The 14,746-nt window shown below is 38.9% G+C and overlaps 1 protein-coding gene across 3 annotated transcripts in view; it reads left to right on the top strand.

The window, feature by feature from the left end:
• The window catches only part of zgc:172282 (leucine-rich repeat and fibronectin type III domain-containing protein 1-like protein), a 148,280-nt gene that overhangs the window by 75,854 nt on the left and 57,680 nt on the right, over nucleotides 1-14,746 (top strand). For all 3 annotated transcript variants that reach the window (XR_011077967.1, XR_011077968.1, XM_068585565.1), the window contains exons 3-8: nucleotides 6,959-7,175; nucleotides 9,300-9,451; nucleotides 9,638-9,891; nucleotides 10,045-10,288; nucleotides 10,397-10,554; nucleotides 11,498-11,878. Coding sequence is in view for 1 of the 3 variants with exons in the window: in XM_068585565.1 (XP_068441666.1) it covers nucleotides 6,983-7,175; nucleotides 9,300-9,451; nucleotides 9,638-9,891; nucleotides 10,045-10,288; nucleotides 10,397-10,554; nucleotides 11,498-11,878 (1,382 nt within the window). In the remaining 2 variants the exon portion in view is untranslated. The remainder of the gene's footprint in view (nucleotides 1-6,958; nucleotides 7,176-9,299; nucleotides 9,452-9,637; nucleotides 9,892-10,044; nucleotides 10,289-10,396; nucleotides 10,555-11,497; nucleotides 11,879-14,746) is intronic.

Raw genomic sequence — 14,746 nt, 5'->3', positions numbered from 1 at the left:
CACATCTTGTCCTGTCTAGAGCGCACAGACTTAATCAGAGGAAAGTCGACTGTAATTGAAAGGAGACTCAAGCTCTCTGCTTCTTCAAACACAGTAAACGTCGTAGCATTGCAATCTGCTATACTTAAAATAGAACATTAGTAAATACAGCCCATTGTTTCCATTGACGGGGTTCCAAATAGTGAAGAAAAATACACTGTGAGGAAGGGCTCTTTAATCTTCAAAGGTAAGGTCGATATGAACTGTGAAGGCGATTGTTGTTCCCTTAGAAAACGGACGTGGCGTGTTTTTCAGTATGTGTAGTTAATTAACGATTTTTTCAGAACCCTTCAGTATAACGAAGGCAAAAACACTGTTTTCATTTCCTCCAAAGCAACAACACCTTTAGTTGTGTTTGAAGTTCTTTGTGTATCTGTTACATTTTGTTTTCCCATAACTAATGACCATTCTCTTGACAGAAGAATATATTCAAATCCGAGCATTTTTAACACAAACACATCCCAGTCTGGTACAATATCTGCCCTAAACACATTGAGAAATACTCTGCCTAGGAGAAGCTGATTGATTCATAAATGCAAAGCGCAGATCATACTGTCAAACAAAACAAAGAGACTGTCAATGTGTTTGTGCCTTACTTTGCAAAAAAATATTTTTAAAACATAAACATTTGTCACTGCTGGAGACATCCCCAATGCTCTGGCAGCTTGCACAGCCACTTGTAGAAAATGAATATCAGTGCAGAGCTCCTCCTTGTAATTACTGCAAGACCGTGCTGCATGCTTTCTGTCCTTTACCTCCAACATGAAGACATGAAGAAATATTATGCAGCCAATTAATAAGAACTGACATTTTGCAAAAATTACAGTGGCAGTCCGGTATTTATTGAGCAACCTGTGTTAACATTGACTTTAGGGGCGGTTGAAATAATTTATCGGGACAGTGGTGAAAAAACTACCCGCTATTGGCAGCAAAATAAGTGATCGGGGCATCTCTAAAAGTTATATTTGTTAAGGCTGAAACTGTGAGTTTTGTGATTCAATGCACCCCTCGTTTGATGATTATACTCTGTTTCCTTTCATCCTATAACCTTAAGAGCTTTGTCAAGACTAACACATTATTGTTAACAGCGTTTGTAATTAAAATAGATGCATGAATGCAGCTTACTAAATATTTTTGTTGTGGCAGATTCTAATCCCAGAAGCTACTCTTTTGCATAAATTTGAAACAAAATGGTCAGACAACTCTATGTTGATGAAGCTAAAAGTGCTGAAGTGGCCTGCTGACTCTCAGTCCTGTTCTTTTAAAACTACTGCTGCAGCACCATCCAATCCCTAGTATCCCAATTAGAAGTTTTCCGTGGTTATCAACTGGATTAAAAGTGTTGCTGATTCATGCACCGTAACAAGGTTTGTCAGTCTGTTCAGTTGCGTACATAGTGAATTATGTTTTAGCTTAATATGAGGCCATCAGGACAGCATGCTGTATAATAAATCCACTGTTTGGGTTATGTTGGCCAAAAGTGGATTCAACGCAGCTCTGTGAAGGATTTGTGATCATCATTGTTTTGATTGTTATTCGTCAAAAGGGTAACGTGTCCCACATGCCTATACTGCATGCTCCCCATACGTGCAGCATAAAGGGTAAAATGCTAATTTTAGGCCCATATGTTGATACTACTTTACAGGTTTACCAATTAGGATTTAGAAATGTTGATTTTAAGATCAAGTTGTCTCAAGACCCAGTCATATCCTAGTACTTCTCTAAGACAAAGCTTAAACACGGAGAGGCAGCGCTCAGTTTTTTTGCTCCACATATCTGGAACAAGGTCCCCAAAAGCTACAGGTCTGCTGAGATCCTCAGCTCCTTTAAATCCAGAGTGAAGACTTTTCTGTTTGCGGTTGCCTTTAATTAAATCAGACTCAATTGCTGCATCTCACTACTGCATTTTATTTCTTAAACTGCTCTGCAACTTGTATTAATTTAATTTTTTCTTGACTCTTTTATTGTTTTCTTAACTGTTTTTAAATCTGCTTTTAATGGTTTTATGTGAAGCACTTTGAATCGCCTTGTTGCTGAAATCTGTTACACAAATAAACTTGCCTTAAACTGTATTGTAATTATATGTTTAAAGCAGAACAGTATTCATCTACTATAAGTGCATCATGCCGTATTGACCTTTGAGTAGGAGGGTGTAGAGGACAACTGGTCACTATCACAGCTGATTAGAACCAGGTGAAGTTTCCTTGAGTTAGGACAGAACTTTAAAGCTCGACCCTGCAGTAAAGATGTCTGAACAGTTAGCATTCTCATAGTATTTCATTGTCAGTCAAATCACTGTCAACAAATATAGTGTTTCAATCTTACTAGTAACAATGGCAGACAGCACGGAGCTGTTTTCTCTTGTGATATTAAGTCTCCAGAGCTGAACAAGCACAGCTGTGAGGAATGGTGGGTGACTGACCACTATCATTCTCACAGAATTAAAAAAAAAAAGAAAACACTACATCTCTTGTTGAATAGCCTTAAAATCACTTGTGTGTGGGAGAACCAAGTGAGGTGTGTGTTAATGTTTAACATAGGACATTTATTATACTGTAGATGTCTTTCTTTTTTTATTGATTTTGTGACGAGAGGAAAGGTGAAGACAAGTTCAAGGGCACATGAAAAGCCAGGAAGGGAAAAAAAAGAACAACGGAAGAAAAGAAACAATTAAAGAGACGAAAGCAAACTGAAGGTGTTTGTGCTTTATCAGGATAATGGATCAGTGAAAATAATGAGAATATACCCCCCTCTAGACCCGCTGAAGGGAATTGTTCATCCTGGTCAAACGTGTCTTTCTTCTTTTATTATGATGATGATTTATTATGATTTAAGTTGAAGCTTTCTGCCCTTTTTCATGTTTTGGTCAATGTGGGTTATAAGCCAGGAAAGCACTAGCTCTTACCTGCCCTCCAGCACCAAGGCAGACCCCGACAAACGGCCAGACACAGGGCAAGCACTGTCACATATGTGTGCTTGTGTGTGTGTGTGTGTGTGCGTGTGGAGAACGATTAAGTAATAGTAATAATAATAACAGTAATAATAATAAAGAAAATGTTGATGACAATTACTATTATCCAATATTCCTGTTAACCCGTCATCAAATTACTATGCTGTGGATTTAAGCTGTACACATGCAAGCCGGATGAGTGGGTGGACAAACTGAGAGATGTGTGCATTTAAAATCACTATTAGTACTTATTTCTGCAATATAGTAGATACATTAAAATAACGCCATTACAAACATGAGTAATACAACATGGGGGAAGGACGATGGGGGCGAAAACAGGAACAGCATGGAGAGCCTGGGAAAGATTAAAAAGATTAAGAAATAAGTATGCTAAATAGATGATTCTCGGAAAAGGTTTATGAATAAAGGTTTACGAGAAGTAGGAAAAGAAGAAGAAGAAGTAAGTGGCAGATGATGACAAGAAGAAGGATGTATGATAGAAATGGAGAGGGAAAATCAGTAGGGGTGAAAGAAAATTCATCAATCACAGAGATTGATGGTATATCATAGAGGGTGAAGGAGGGTCAAGTGATATAAATATGATACGACTGGAAAATTGCTAACAAATTACATGATGTATATAGTAGGAGTATACAATAGGGATGATAGATTAAGAAACAACAGGTGATTTATGTTGTGTATGAAGGAAACGGTCAGGTTAAGGTATGGCAGGGAAATAATCAATTGCAAAAGAGAAAAATATAGTTAGTCAAATGAAAAGAAAGATAGAAGAACCGACGTCTCTGAATGTTTGTAAGTTACAATAATCATTGTTCTTGCTGTATATTTCACACTGTGAAAGGATAATAAGTATCAAATAACAGCAAATCTATTTTTAGCAAATTGTATGCACTCTCTTTTGTTTGTTTGTATTAATTTGGCAGATTTGCATTATTGATGGGAAACTGTGGAGTCTAAGGCAAAGGGAGAAAAGCATATAGCAACACTGGGTATTGTTTATCTTGTGATGCTGAAGATCATCCTTCGATAAAAATGTTCTGAGGGTTTTGGGAGTATGAAGGGAGGAACAAAATGGAGGAGTATTTTACACAGGCCTCCTCCTAAATACAAGTCCAGTGCTATTGATTAGCCGAGGAGTCAAACTGGGCAGGCTAATACACTTCTGCCCACCGGTACACACACATATCACACCATGAGTTTGAAGTCAGGTCCGCTGTGTTAAAAGTGAACGTGCTTCCATATTTGGCTGCCTTGTTAAACTGAATTTGATCCATGATTAATCTGTCACAATTAAAGTAATTCCCTGTTTTGCAGCAGATGGCATTAAAGTAATTGAAACTGAAGAGTGAAGGTGACCTTTTCTACTTGAGAAATTCCAAAATGAAATACATTCCTAAAGCATAGTCAAAACAATTTATGCAAATGTCCAGAAAGTGTACAAACAGATGAAGAAGAAGAAGAAGAAGAAGAAGAAGAACAATGTGGTCTAATATTTAAGAACTTCGTATAGTAGTTTTAGTTGTTTTGATTGATTTATTGTTGAGGTTGCATTTAATTAGATTAAGCGGTGTAAACTATTGTATACTTAAATCAAACAATTATTTATTTAAGTCTGGGCAAGCAGAAATTGAAAAACTGACCGTAGTTCAATTGTTGTAACTTAGTGGGAGTACCTGCATGTATATCTGTGTATTAGTTGTTGTTCTGAATGTTGGCACTGGCTGAAACAGTGGCTACGTTAAAAACATTCTGAACAACAAACACAGCTCCTCTCTTGGACACAAGCTATACCTGTGCATATCCAGTCTCTCTTTCCTCATCCACTGTCTCTCTTTTCTGTTCTTGAATGTGCAATAGAGCGTATTCACCCATGTGACCACAACAAGCTTTGGCGGCCATGTTGGGGTCCATGCACGGCATTGTTTTGCTGTGTTTTATGCCGCTTTTCTTAAGAAATGAACATTATATCCTGAAGGAGACACAATTTCAGTTCCAAACGGCGTGTCTTGTGATTATTGTGCTGTCCCTGATTGTTGGATGTGGAACGCATGATTCAGAATATGAGTTTATCAGCTCAACAAGACAGAAATAGTTGTTAATGTCCCATGGTCGATAGCGGAAATGAAAACTGTTTTACAGGAACGGGACCAGGCTATGTGATGGTAACTAGGGGTAACGGGACTCAAGCCGCGCCGCCTTTCTGCCGCAACTGGTTGCGAAAAGCGAGTTAACCACATTAAGTGTCGAGAGAGTAAAATCAGGCAAAAAAGTGGTGCACTTTTGGTGTGAATAAGTCTGCAGACTGTGACTTCATGTAATGACTTGGACGTTGTAGCAATGTTGTAGCAATGCATCGTGTATAAAGATACAATGAGCAATTATCATATTTTATCATATTATCATAGCATTACTATTATCATATTTTATCATAGCAATACTATCATCATATTTTTGTGCAATACTGTTATATCTTTTATATTTTGTGCCATATTTTATATATATATATATATATATTTTTTACCTTAAGTGTATTGTAATTCCGTGTTAGGATGATTGAGCAAACTAAGCTTTTCATTGTAGAATAACTGTCTGTTATCTGTGCTTATGACAGTAAAAACATCTTGAATTAGTTTTACAGATAGTTGTAGGTTATCGATTTCTGTGGTATAAAGTTCTCACCATCGGTGAGAAGGGTACACTGTTAATACGGGTCCCTTCTCAATGCACTTACAGTCGCCCCCACCGCAGTGCATACGGCACGGGAAACTAAAGCAGAAAATTAAAGCAGGCTGTGTATTGCACCCAGCCCAGCACTACTCTACAATGTCACCAATACAGTTGTGAGCAGACAGAGATGTTTTCTATCACATCATGTAATCGCAGAGGAGGTCATCTATTGCAATAGTAAATGTGATGCGTCAGGTATTACTTTTCGCAAGACCAGTTGGGAAGACTTAGATGTTGTTGTTGGAAACAGATACAGTGTGAGGAAAGGATGTCCCTGAGGGGGCTGAAGTGGTGTAAAATAGAAAGAGAAAAATCTCTCTGACAATTTTTTGAAGGTACTCTGTTAAATTGTGTGTGTCCCCTGAGTCCTGAGAGTGTCATCATGCCCAGCACTGTTAATTAGAAATATCAAACTGGTCCAAAATACTGAGAAATAACGTATTAGTTTGATGTGGATCAGAGCACAGAGGGATGTGTCATTGTAGGAAGCCTTCATTTAGGATACACGCTGTTGTGGATGTGAGATGAGAGTACGACTGTTACAGATATGAACCTTTCTTGACACCCCACACCTACATATTACATCTTGCCAAAAATATCAAACATATACCCCATGCAGTGTGCCTCAGAAAAAAGCCTGCTCACCATGCAGCCACTCAGTGACAAAGCGCATTATGAGCTCCAAGCATTGTGTAATTTAGTCCTTCTGAACAGTGCAATGATCTATTTCTTGATCTATTCCTCTCCCTTTATCCGACCTTTATCATGAAATAAAAAAGAAGCACAGACATTGGCAGCTACAATTTTAATGTGTCTCGGTATTAAAGGACAAGATGAAGAAAATACGTATATAAGACTGCAGGACCACACAGGTTATTTCATTATTCATTATCTGTTTCTTTACAGTAAACCTGATATGGCACATTGGAGAGATTTGAAAGCTGTATGAACAAGTTTACAAAAGTTAAGTGTGCTGTGGTTAGCAGGTTAGACGATTTATGAAGATATCAACAATATCATTCATGTTGTTTTTTATCATATAAAAGAATAAAGAAATAACCTCTCATTCTGTTGAGTCTACAGAAAGCTTTACACATTTGTAAATGTCTATATATGTATGTTTTTCGTCTTTGTTTTCTTTATGCCGTTGGCCAGTTGCCAGGTGTCTTGAGAATCTTTGTACCCACTCAAACTCATTGCTCTTTTCCTTCTGTCTTACAGTTGCCCTGTTCCCTGTGCAGGATAATGGAACGGCTGTGGTTCTCTTTGCTGTTGCTGGCAGCAGCATGCAGGGGCCAGCCGTGTCCGAAACGTTGTATGTGCCAGAGCCTTTCTCCATCGCTCGCTATTCTCTGCTCCAAAACTGGCTTGCTGTTTATTCCTGCTGCCATTGACCGGCGTACCGTGGAGCTACGGCTCCAAGAAAACTTCATTACAGGTATAAGACCCCTCCAGTCTGTCTTGTATTCCATTTACCGTGAACCAATGCAGGGAATTAAGCTATTTTGCATGGTCTAGTCAGTTCTTACTCATCATCTTCAATGATTTCAAGAGGGAACATGATGTCTGCTATTATATTGAGAAGTAGATTGCAAAAGATATGTGTAGGCAGCTTAAATATACCACTGAAATTCAAAGGGCACATTTGATGCAGTGAGGAGAGTGAATGTAATAGCACTAAAAACAATTCTTGGCTCAAGTGATATTTCTTATGAGTCTGGTTCTTTTGAACTTTCAAATGTTGAAACTTTTTTGTTTTGTCGTTCAGTCTGGCAAATCTCATTAATGATTCATCTTATATCAAAGAACTAGCTCTACTTATTTTTAAGAACTGAAGTGTTGCTTTATCCTTTTATTTTAATCTGGATTACCTTTCTCTTCCACCAACACAGCTACCTAATCTTTCCATACCCAATGTACAATACATTGTTTTCCATAGTTCCATAGACACACAGACTAAACTAAAACTAGTTTCACAAGGTCCAGTAAGATAATTTGATGCCCCATTAACAACATTACACAGCCATCTATTTAAGTCACATTGTTCATGTCCAAATCAATTTAGTTTAAATTCAGCACTATCTTGTGTTTAAATATCCTTGGTATCATGGGGTCCAGACTCTGAGAGGCTAATTTATCATGGACCTTTTAATCTAAATCTAAAACTAAATGGTTGGCATGTGGCCAAATATGATCATAGAAGCTAGTTTAGCAGAAAAGTCCATAAAGTAACAGACACTTTCTTTTTAGTACTTTCCTCTTACATCATTTTGCTATTCATCTTTCAAAGTTGTAAGAACCAGGGTCATATTTCCGTTATCAATCAAAAATTGTTCTTTAAAACCTATTTATTGCATGATATATTTCTTGACGTCCATACTTTCACGAATAGTAGGGGTGTGTATCTGCAGGGTAACTGAGAAGCTAGAAGCTAAAAGTGCTAACAGCACAAACAATGCAGAGGGTGGGTTACACTTCTCCTCCAATGTGGTTCCAGCCTGGCTTAGGGGATGACATTACCAGTGCTAACCGTGGTATGAGCGCTGCATTAGCACCATTGGTGGACACAGTACCTACGTCTGCTGTTTGACAGCTGAACGCGGTGTGCGATCCCAGCCTGCTGCCTGTTATTTCTGTGGTGCAGGCTGGGCTCTGAGAGCAGAGGAACACATGAGCTGGCAGTTGTGCAATGACAAAAAAAGCTAACAAGGAAAATAATTTTAATACATATAGTTTGGTTTTTAGGGCTGTGAAATGGTTAAAAATTTTTATCAGATTAATCACAGGTTTTTGTGGATTAATCATGATTAATCACATATTATCGATATTCTCGGTAAAACATGTCCGGGAAAAAGAGGACGTCTGGTCACCAGGTAATTCTCATTACTCACAGAAGTCCAGTGATCCCCCGTCAGCGCCACATGATCCGTAGCAGCCAAGTCATTTTCCTTTTTGTTCTTTCCAGCTTCATGCAGCCCGTGGATTTTTGTCATGATTGTGCGTCTTTGCGGTGCTTTGATGCTCGGGTCCCCCGTTGCCACTCGCAAAACTTTGGTGAACCCCTCATCCTCAACAATATTAATTCCGCAACTGTGCTGCTCAGCTTGTCACAGGCAGACTTAGTGGAAGCTCATTCTGCACATGCGCTAAATGTGTTAAAAAAAATTAACTAATTAATCCTGTAATTTAATCATAATGACTTAACGCGTTATTTTTCACAGCTCTAATATATATATATATATATATATATATATATATATATATTCTAATATTATTACTTAATAATAGAAAATTACTATTTTATATTATTATTTTATTTATATATATATTTATACATAGAAATAGTTTGCGGTGGCAAACTAGCTAATGGGACTCACAAAGCTTTCATTCACATGATGAAGGAAGTTCCCTATTGGTATTTGTATTATTTTAAGGCTACTAATAATAGGACTAGCATCATCATTTTAAATGAACCAAGCCCTACTAATTATTATGTAATATGTTTGGTCACTTGGGACTCAATTGATAAAGCTTCTCTTTGTGTTCATTCTGCTCACCCCAGCTGTTCGAAGAAGGGACTTTGCCAACATGACCAGCCTGCTACATCTGACCCTTTCCAGAAACACCATCAGTCAGATTCTTCCTTCAGCCTTCAATGACCTGCGGCGACTCAGAGCACTCCATCTGGACTCTAATAGATTAACTGTGATAAAGGTGAGACTGATAAACTGGTGTAATGATGGTAAGTGGGAATGAATATTCGGATGCATTCTTGGAGTGATCAAGTGATTTAGAGGTCTTAAAGTCTGGATGGGTGGTTAATAGATACACACATTTGAACGAAAAAGCGACAATGACAGAAAGATAATTGTATTGCATTTTTGCTTTTTCTCCAACCAGGATGAACATTTCAAAGGCCTGACCAACCTTCGTCACTTGATCCTTGCCAACAACCAGCTCCACTCTATATCTCCCCATGCCTTTGATGACTTCTTATCCACACTGGAGGATCTCGACCTTAGCTACAACAACCTTGCCCAAGCGCCTTGGGACACAATTGGGCGCCTAACCAATGTCAATACCCTAAATATGGATCATAACCTTATAGAAAATGTTCCCCAAGGGGTATTCACCAACCTCCACAAGTTGGCCAGGTATATTGATAGATTATCTGATGTTGTGAAAACAAATAATGTAAAGATGCACAGGATGGTTTAGTGATCAACTTAACAACAGTTGTTATGCTGATACTGTATCTGTGTATTTCTTCCTTAATCCATCCCTCATCTTACCCCGTCAATTAACAGGCTCGACATGACGTCCAACAAGCTGAAGAAAATTCCCCCGGACCCATTGTTCCTGAGAATCCCAGTTTATGCCAAGTCCAAAGGCTCCCCCCTCACGTCCCTGGTGTTGAGTTTTGGTGGCAACCCCCTTCACTGTAACTGTGAACTTCTGTGGTTGAGAAGACTGACCAGAGAAGATGACCTCGAAACATGCGCCTCTCCCGCTGACCTCAGTGCCAAGTACTTCTGGACAATACCTGAAGAGGTGAGCTTTTCAAATGCAGGACACTAATACAAAATATTGTATAACCTTATAAACCATATAATTTCAATCATGATGATACAAATAACTTCATACTTTTTTGCCCTTTAGGAGTTTATTTGTGACCCACCAGTTCTGACTCGTAAGTCACCTCATACAGTGGCTATGGAAGGCCAGCCCGCCAGCCTGAAGTGCAAAGCCAACGGTGACCCAGAGCCTGAAGTCCACTGGATCAGCCCTGAAGGGCGACTTATATCTAATGGCTCCAGGTACTACGATTATTTCTATAGAGTTATATGTTTTTATTTTACTTAGCATTAACTGCATTTCTCAATAAGTGTATTGATTGTATAATTTTTCAAAAATAAATTAGAGGTGTTAATTTAGGGCATGTGACTTAGCTCCATCTTAAGATGGTGTCAGAAAAGTGGCAAACCAGGTTGCAGGTGCAAGACAAGCGTTCGTTATATTTCTCCCTGTACTGCTTCACCTCAGCGCAACCAAGTCAAAAAGTCAGACAGGGTTGTCCCATGTATTTTTAGTTTTGGCTGTAGTAATAGGGCGTAGGCAGATTGTGTGGGCCAACTCAGAGTCAGGATTAGAAGGTAGCTGTTGAGGTCATCCCTTGGGTTTTTACAATCTTAAGAGGTTTTGTTCAGTAAAAGCTATTTCATGGAAATGAACCATTGTTGGATTGTTGGAAAATACAATTTGGTGTATGCTATCACTTATGTGGATGAAGCCCACAAGTTGTCAGCAACTATCCACTCAACTATCCCCTTATCCTGGCTGTCACACCATTGATTCTGAATAGAGTGTGGTTGGATGCTGGTGTAGGAAATGTTGGCAACATCAGCTGCTGGAGGCAGCGAAGTACAGGTGTGACTTAATGGTTGATCGGAAGGACAGTGATTACCAATTGGCTCGTTTGTGGGTGACAGATAAAAAGGGCTTATGTGACTGGGATATGTGGACTAGAAGGGAGTTGCCTCCTAGATTGGAAGTGACAGAATAATGGTGGAACAAGATGTAACCCGAACTGAACATGTCTTAAATAACTGGGGAGGGAAAGGCTCTCCAAGTTCATATAAAGTCCTGACTATGCCAACTGCCTGAACGTTTTACAGTATATGTGTTACCTTGTTGTAACATTTACAATACAGTCAATGCATTGAACTTATTCGCTTTATGATGCATCTCAATCTGTTTCAGAACTTTGGTTTTCCCAAATGGAAGCCTGGAGATCAATGTCACATCCCTAAAGGATTCAGGTAACTTTACCTGCATTGCCTCCAATGCAGCGGGTGAATCTACAGGAAGGGTGGAGCTAGTTGTCACGGCGATGCCCCATCTGGCGAACAGCACGAGCCGCAGCCGAGACCCGTCCTCTGAACCGGCCCCTTCTGACATCCTAACCTCCTCCAAGGTTGCTCTGCCAAACAACGAGACCAGAGGGGCAGACCGGAGGGTCTCATTGGTAGAGTTGACAGGGAACTCTGCCCTCATTCGATGGATCAGTCAGACTTCTTCAACTGGAGTTAGGATGTTCCAGGTCCAGTACAACAGCTCTGGGGATGACACCCTGGTTTACAGGTCTGTTAAACTACACTATCAAAACTCATGACTTGTCTGTGCTGTTTAATGATCTGTACTTATTACAGTTGTACAGCTATGGGCTCTTTGAGGAGTCAAGTTCAGCGCCTGTGTGTTAATAAGGAGGCATCAGCCACTGCTATGAGGATGAGAACAGATGATAGATGATACCAATGGAGATTAGCCAGTCATCCTGTTGTAAAAGTATAATCAGTTAAAATGATAAAGACACCTGTAGTGGAACAGAGGCATTGCCGGGTTCGCTGGCCTGAGCCAAATGTGATTGTGGTTGTTCCAACGCTTGTCCGTCAACTTGCTTCAGTACCACGTTGATGTGCTAATCTTGTTGCCACATTCTATACATATATATATATATATATATATATATATATATATATATATATATATATATATATATATATATAATATTGCACCAGGAATATGATATTTTTCCATACATTATTAGTTTCCTTTCCGTTGTCAGATTTGACTGACTGGCACCTCTTAAACTGGGGACGATCAAACCCTTACAACCTTTGGTAAAATGTTAAAAAATCAATGTTTAGGGCAAGACAATTTGAGTTGATCCCATAAACAAACAGGTATGGTTTTCTGCTTTGTTTGCACAAAATGCTTCTTCACATACAGCACACTGTCATCCCAAGTCTAAATATAACTACAATGAAATGCCCTTTTAATTTTATTGGATTTAATTTCATTAAATTCTGCTTGATAGTGGTGTAAGCCTCACTTAGTGTTCGTCATTTGAATATGTATAAAGGTCAATGTGTAGCAAATCATATTAATCATTGAATCACAGCAAGGGCATGCTGGACTTGTGCATGAGACTCAAGGAATTTCAATGAATTGTCTAATTGGTGCGTTCTTGTGTCACAACAGTAATTCAATTATCAACAGCAACAGAATATCTTATGAGAAACTGTTACAGTCATTTTTGTAAAAACAAAAACAAAAATTCGGTAAATGATCATAGAGCGCTTGCACGTCTTTTAATTAAGATTTCTTTGAAACCTTGGTGGTCATGGGGCATCTTCCACATTTTCTCTATGTGCAAAATAAAACAACGCACTGGCAACATTATTTGGCAAATATCTCGGAAAGCTCTGTTTATTTTTGTTCTGATGAGTTTTCATATGTTGGGGAGTAGTCATGGCAACAGGTTGGGAAAATCTCCCAGATCGTGTTATGAGTGACAGGTGGCTTTAATACTATCACACACTATTCATTATTTTCATTTTCTCAAAGGTGCAAATAATATGGCCAAATAAAGGCTCATCACTCTGTCATTACAGGAGTAAATCAGAAATGTCTTCACTGCCCTAAAGCATGATCTAATATCTGATTTAGCTCTGCTTAGTCGTTTTTCTCTTCCTCAACAGCTGGAACTGTCACTGGCGAAAAAAAGATTTTTGAAAGAAAAACCTGTAATGGTAGAATTTGTCAAATCCATCTACATTGACAGGAGAATCAGACAGCACTTGTTCATTTGTGAAATGTCAACACTTATGTGATATGGAATTGGGGGATTTTCGAGAAGTGATTATAACGTTATTTCTAAGCTGAAGGACACTTGTATATTCAGACAGTTCAGCTAACTGAGGGTGACAAGCAGCTTCTTACGATTCTAAGCATGGCTACCCGTCTCCTGCATAGCAACCTCCCATCTGCACCTGCCCGTTCAAGGTTGGATGCAGTTTGTGGGCACTGCAGGGGACAAATAATAACCCCCTTTACAGATCATTGTAGTTATGTGTAGATCTTTGTGTGGGTAGCTGTCAATCTTATGAGCCTCACATTATTAAGCAGATTGTCTGGATGTGTACAATACGTAATAAACTTTATAATACAGGTAGATCAAATCAAGCATTTTCCGACATGAGGCAAGTTCTCTAAACATCATAAAGGGGAAAACTGATGGAGGAAAGATGGACGGGAGCAGCATAAGGCACTTCAGAGAGAAGCAGCATGAGGCACTTCTTTATCGGTGGCTGGGTGTCATCCTCCATCCTGCTTTCAACTGACCTGTTAGTCAGTTTTATAGTCCCGATGTGCATCCCGTATGTGTGCGGACACGCAGGCTATGCAACCGGGACTATTTTCTCTATGCTACTGAAATGCGATACAAATGGTTTGGTGGCTACAACTATTACGGGGTTAGGATTAGGGTTGTAAGCAGCAGCAGAAGACACAATGTGTTCGCCACCTGCAGTTTGCAGTGATGGCAATCATCAAAAATGCTTCTAGAAATACATGACCATGAGTTGTGGTTGTTTTATTTAGATGAAGAACTACAGGAGAGAAACACCTCCTGCAAGGTAACCAACTTTATACGTAAACTTGCTGCTGTGTTAAAAAGTTATCCCACGGCATTCAGTTCAGATCACGGTTGCAATTATTTCTTTATTAAAACAAGGTGAATTTATTGGTTGCTTTTATAGTTCTGACAAACTAGCTGCTTAACAAATGGTTGCTGTAGTATTAAACCATACTTGCTGCTGACATGGTAACCAAAAGTGTTGCCAAATCAATCAGGACAGAAGTCTTAAGGATTACAACTTTGAGTTAAAAAAATAATAAGAACGAGATCTTAATGGAAGTTTGACAATTTCAGTGCCGGTACCAAGCCACTGTCCAATGAATGAGAAGAAGGCTTTACAAATGCATGTGCAATGTGGCACAGCACATGGAAAACATATTGAGGCTTGAGCTACGCTATAGCTTAATCTTAAATACCTTACCCATATCGCTGTCAGAAAAAAACGTCATGTTGCATAATAATAAGTTCTTATAATCTTCCTTTATCGCATAAGAGCATGACTTTGATACTATGCTTGGATTCACATGCCA

This window comes from Clinocottus analis, unplaced genomic scaffold (assembly GCF_023055335.1).
Source record: "Clinocottus analis isolate CAN_PGR_092001 unplaced genomic scaffold, fCliAna1.0.p SCAF_2, whole genome shotgun sequence".
In the NCBI taxonomy this organism is placed as follows: Eukaryota; Metazoa; Chordata; class Actinopteri; order Perciformes; family Cottidae; genus Clinocottus; species Clinocottus analis.
This window is presented reverse-complemented; position numbering and strand designations above follow the sequence as displayed.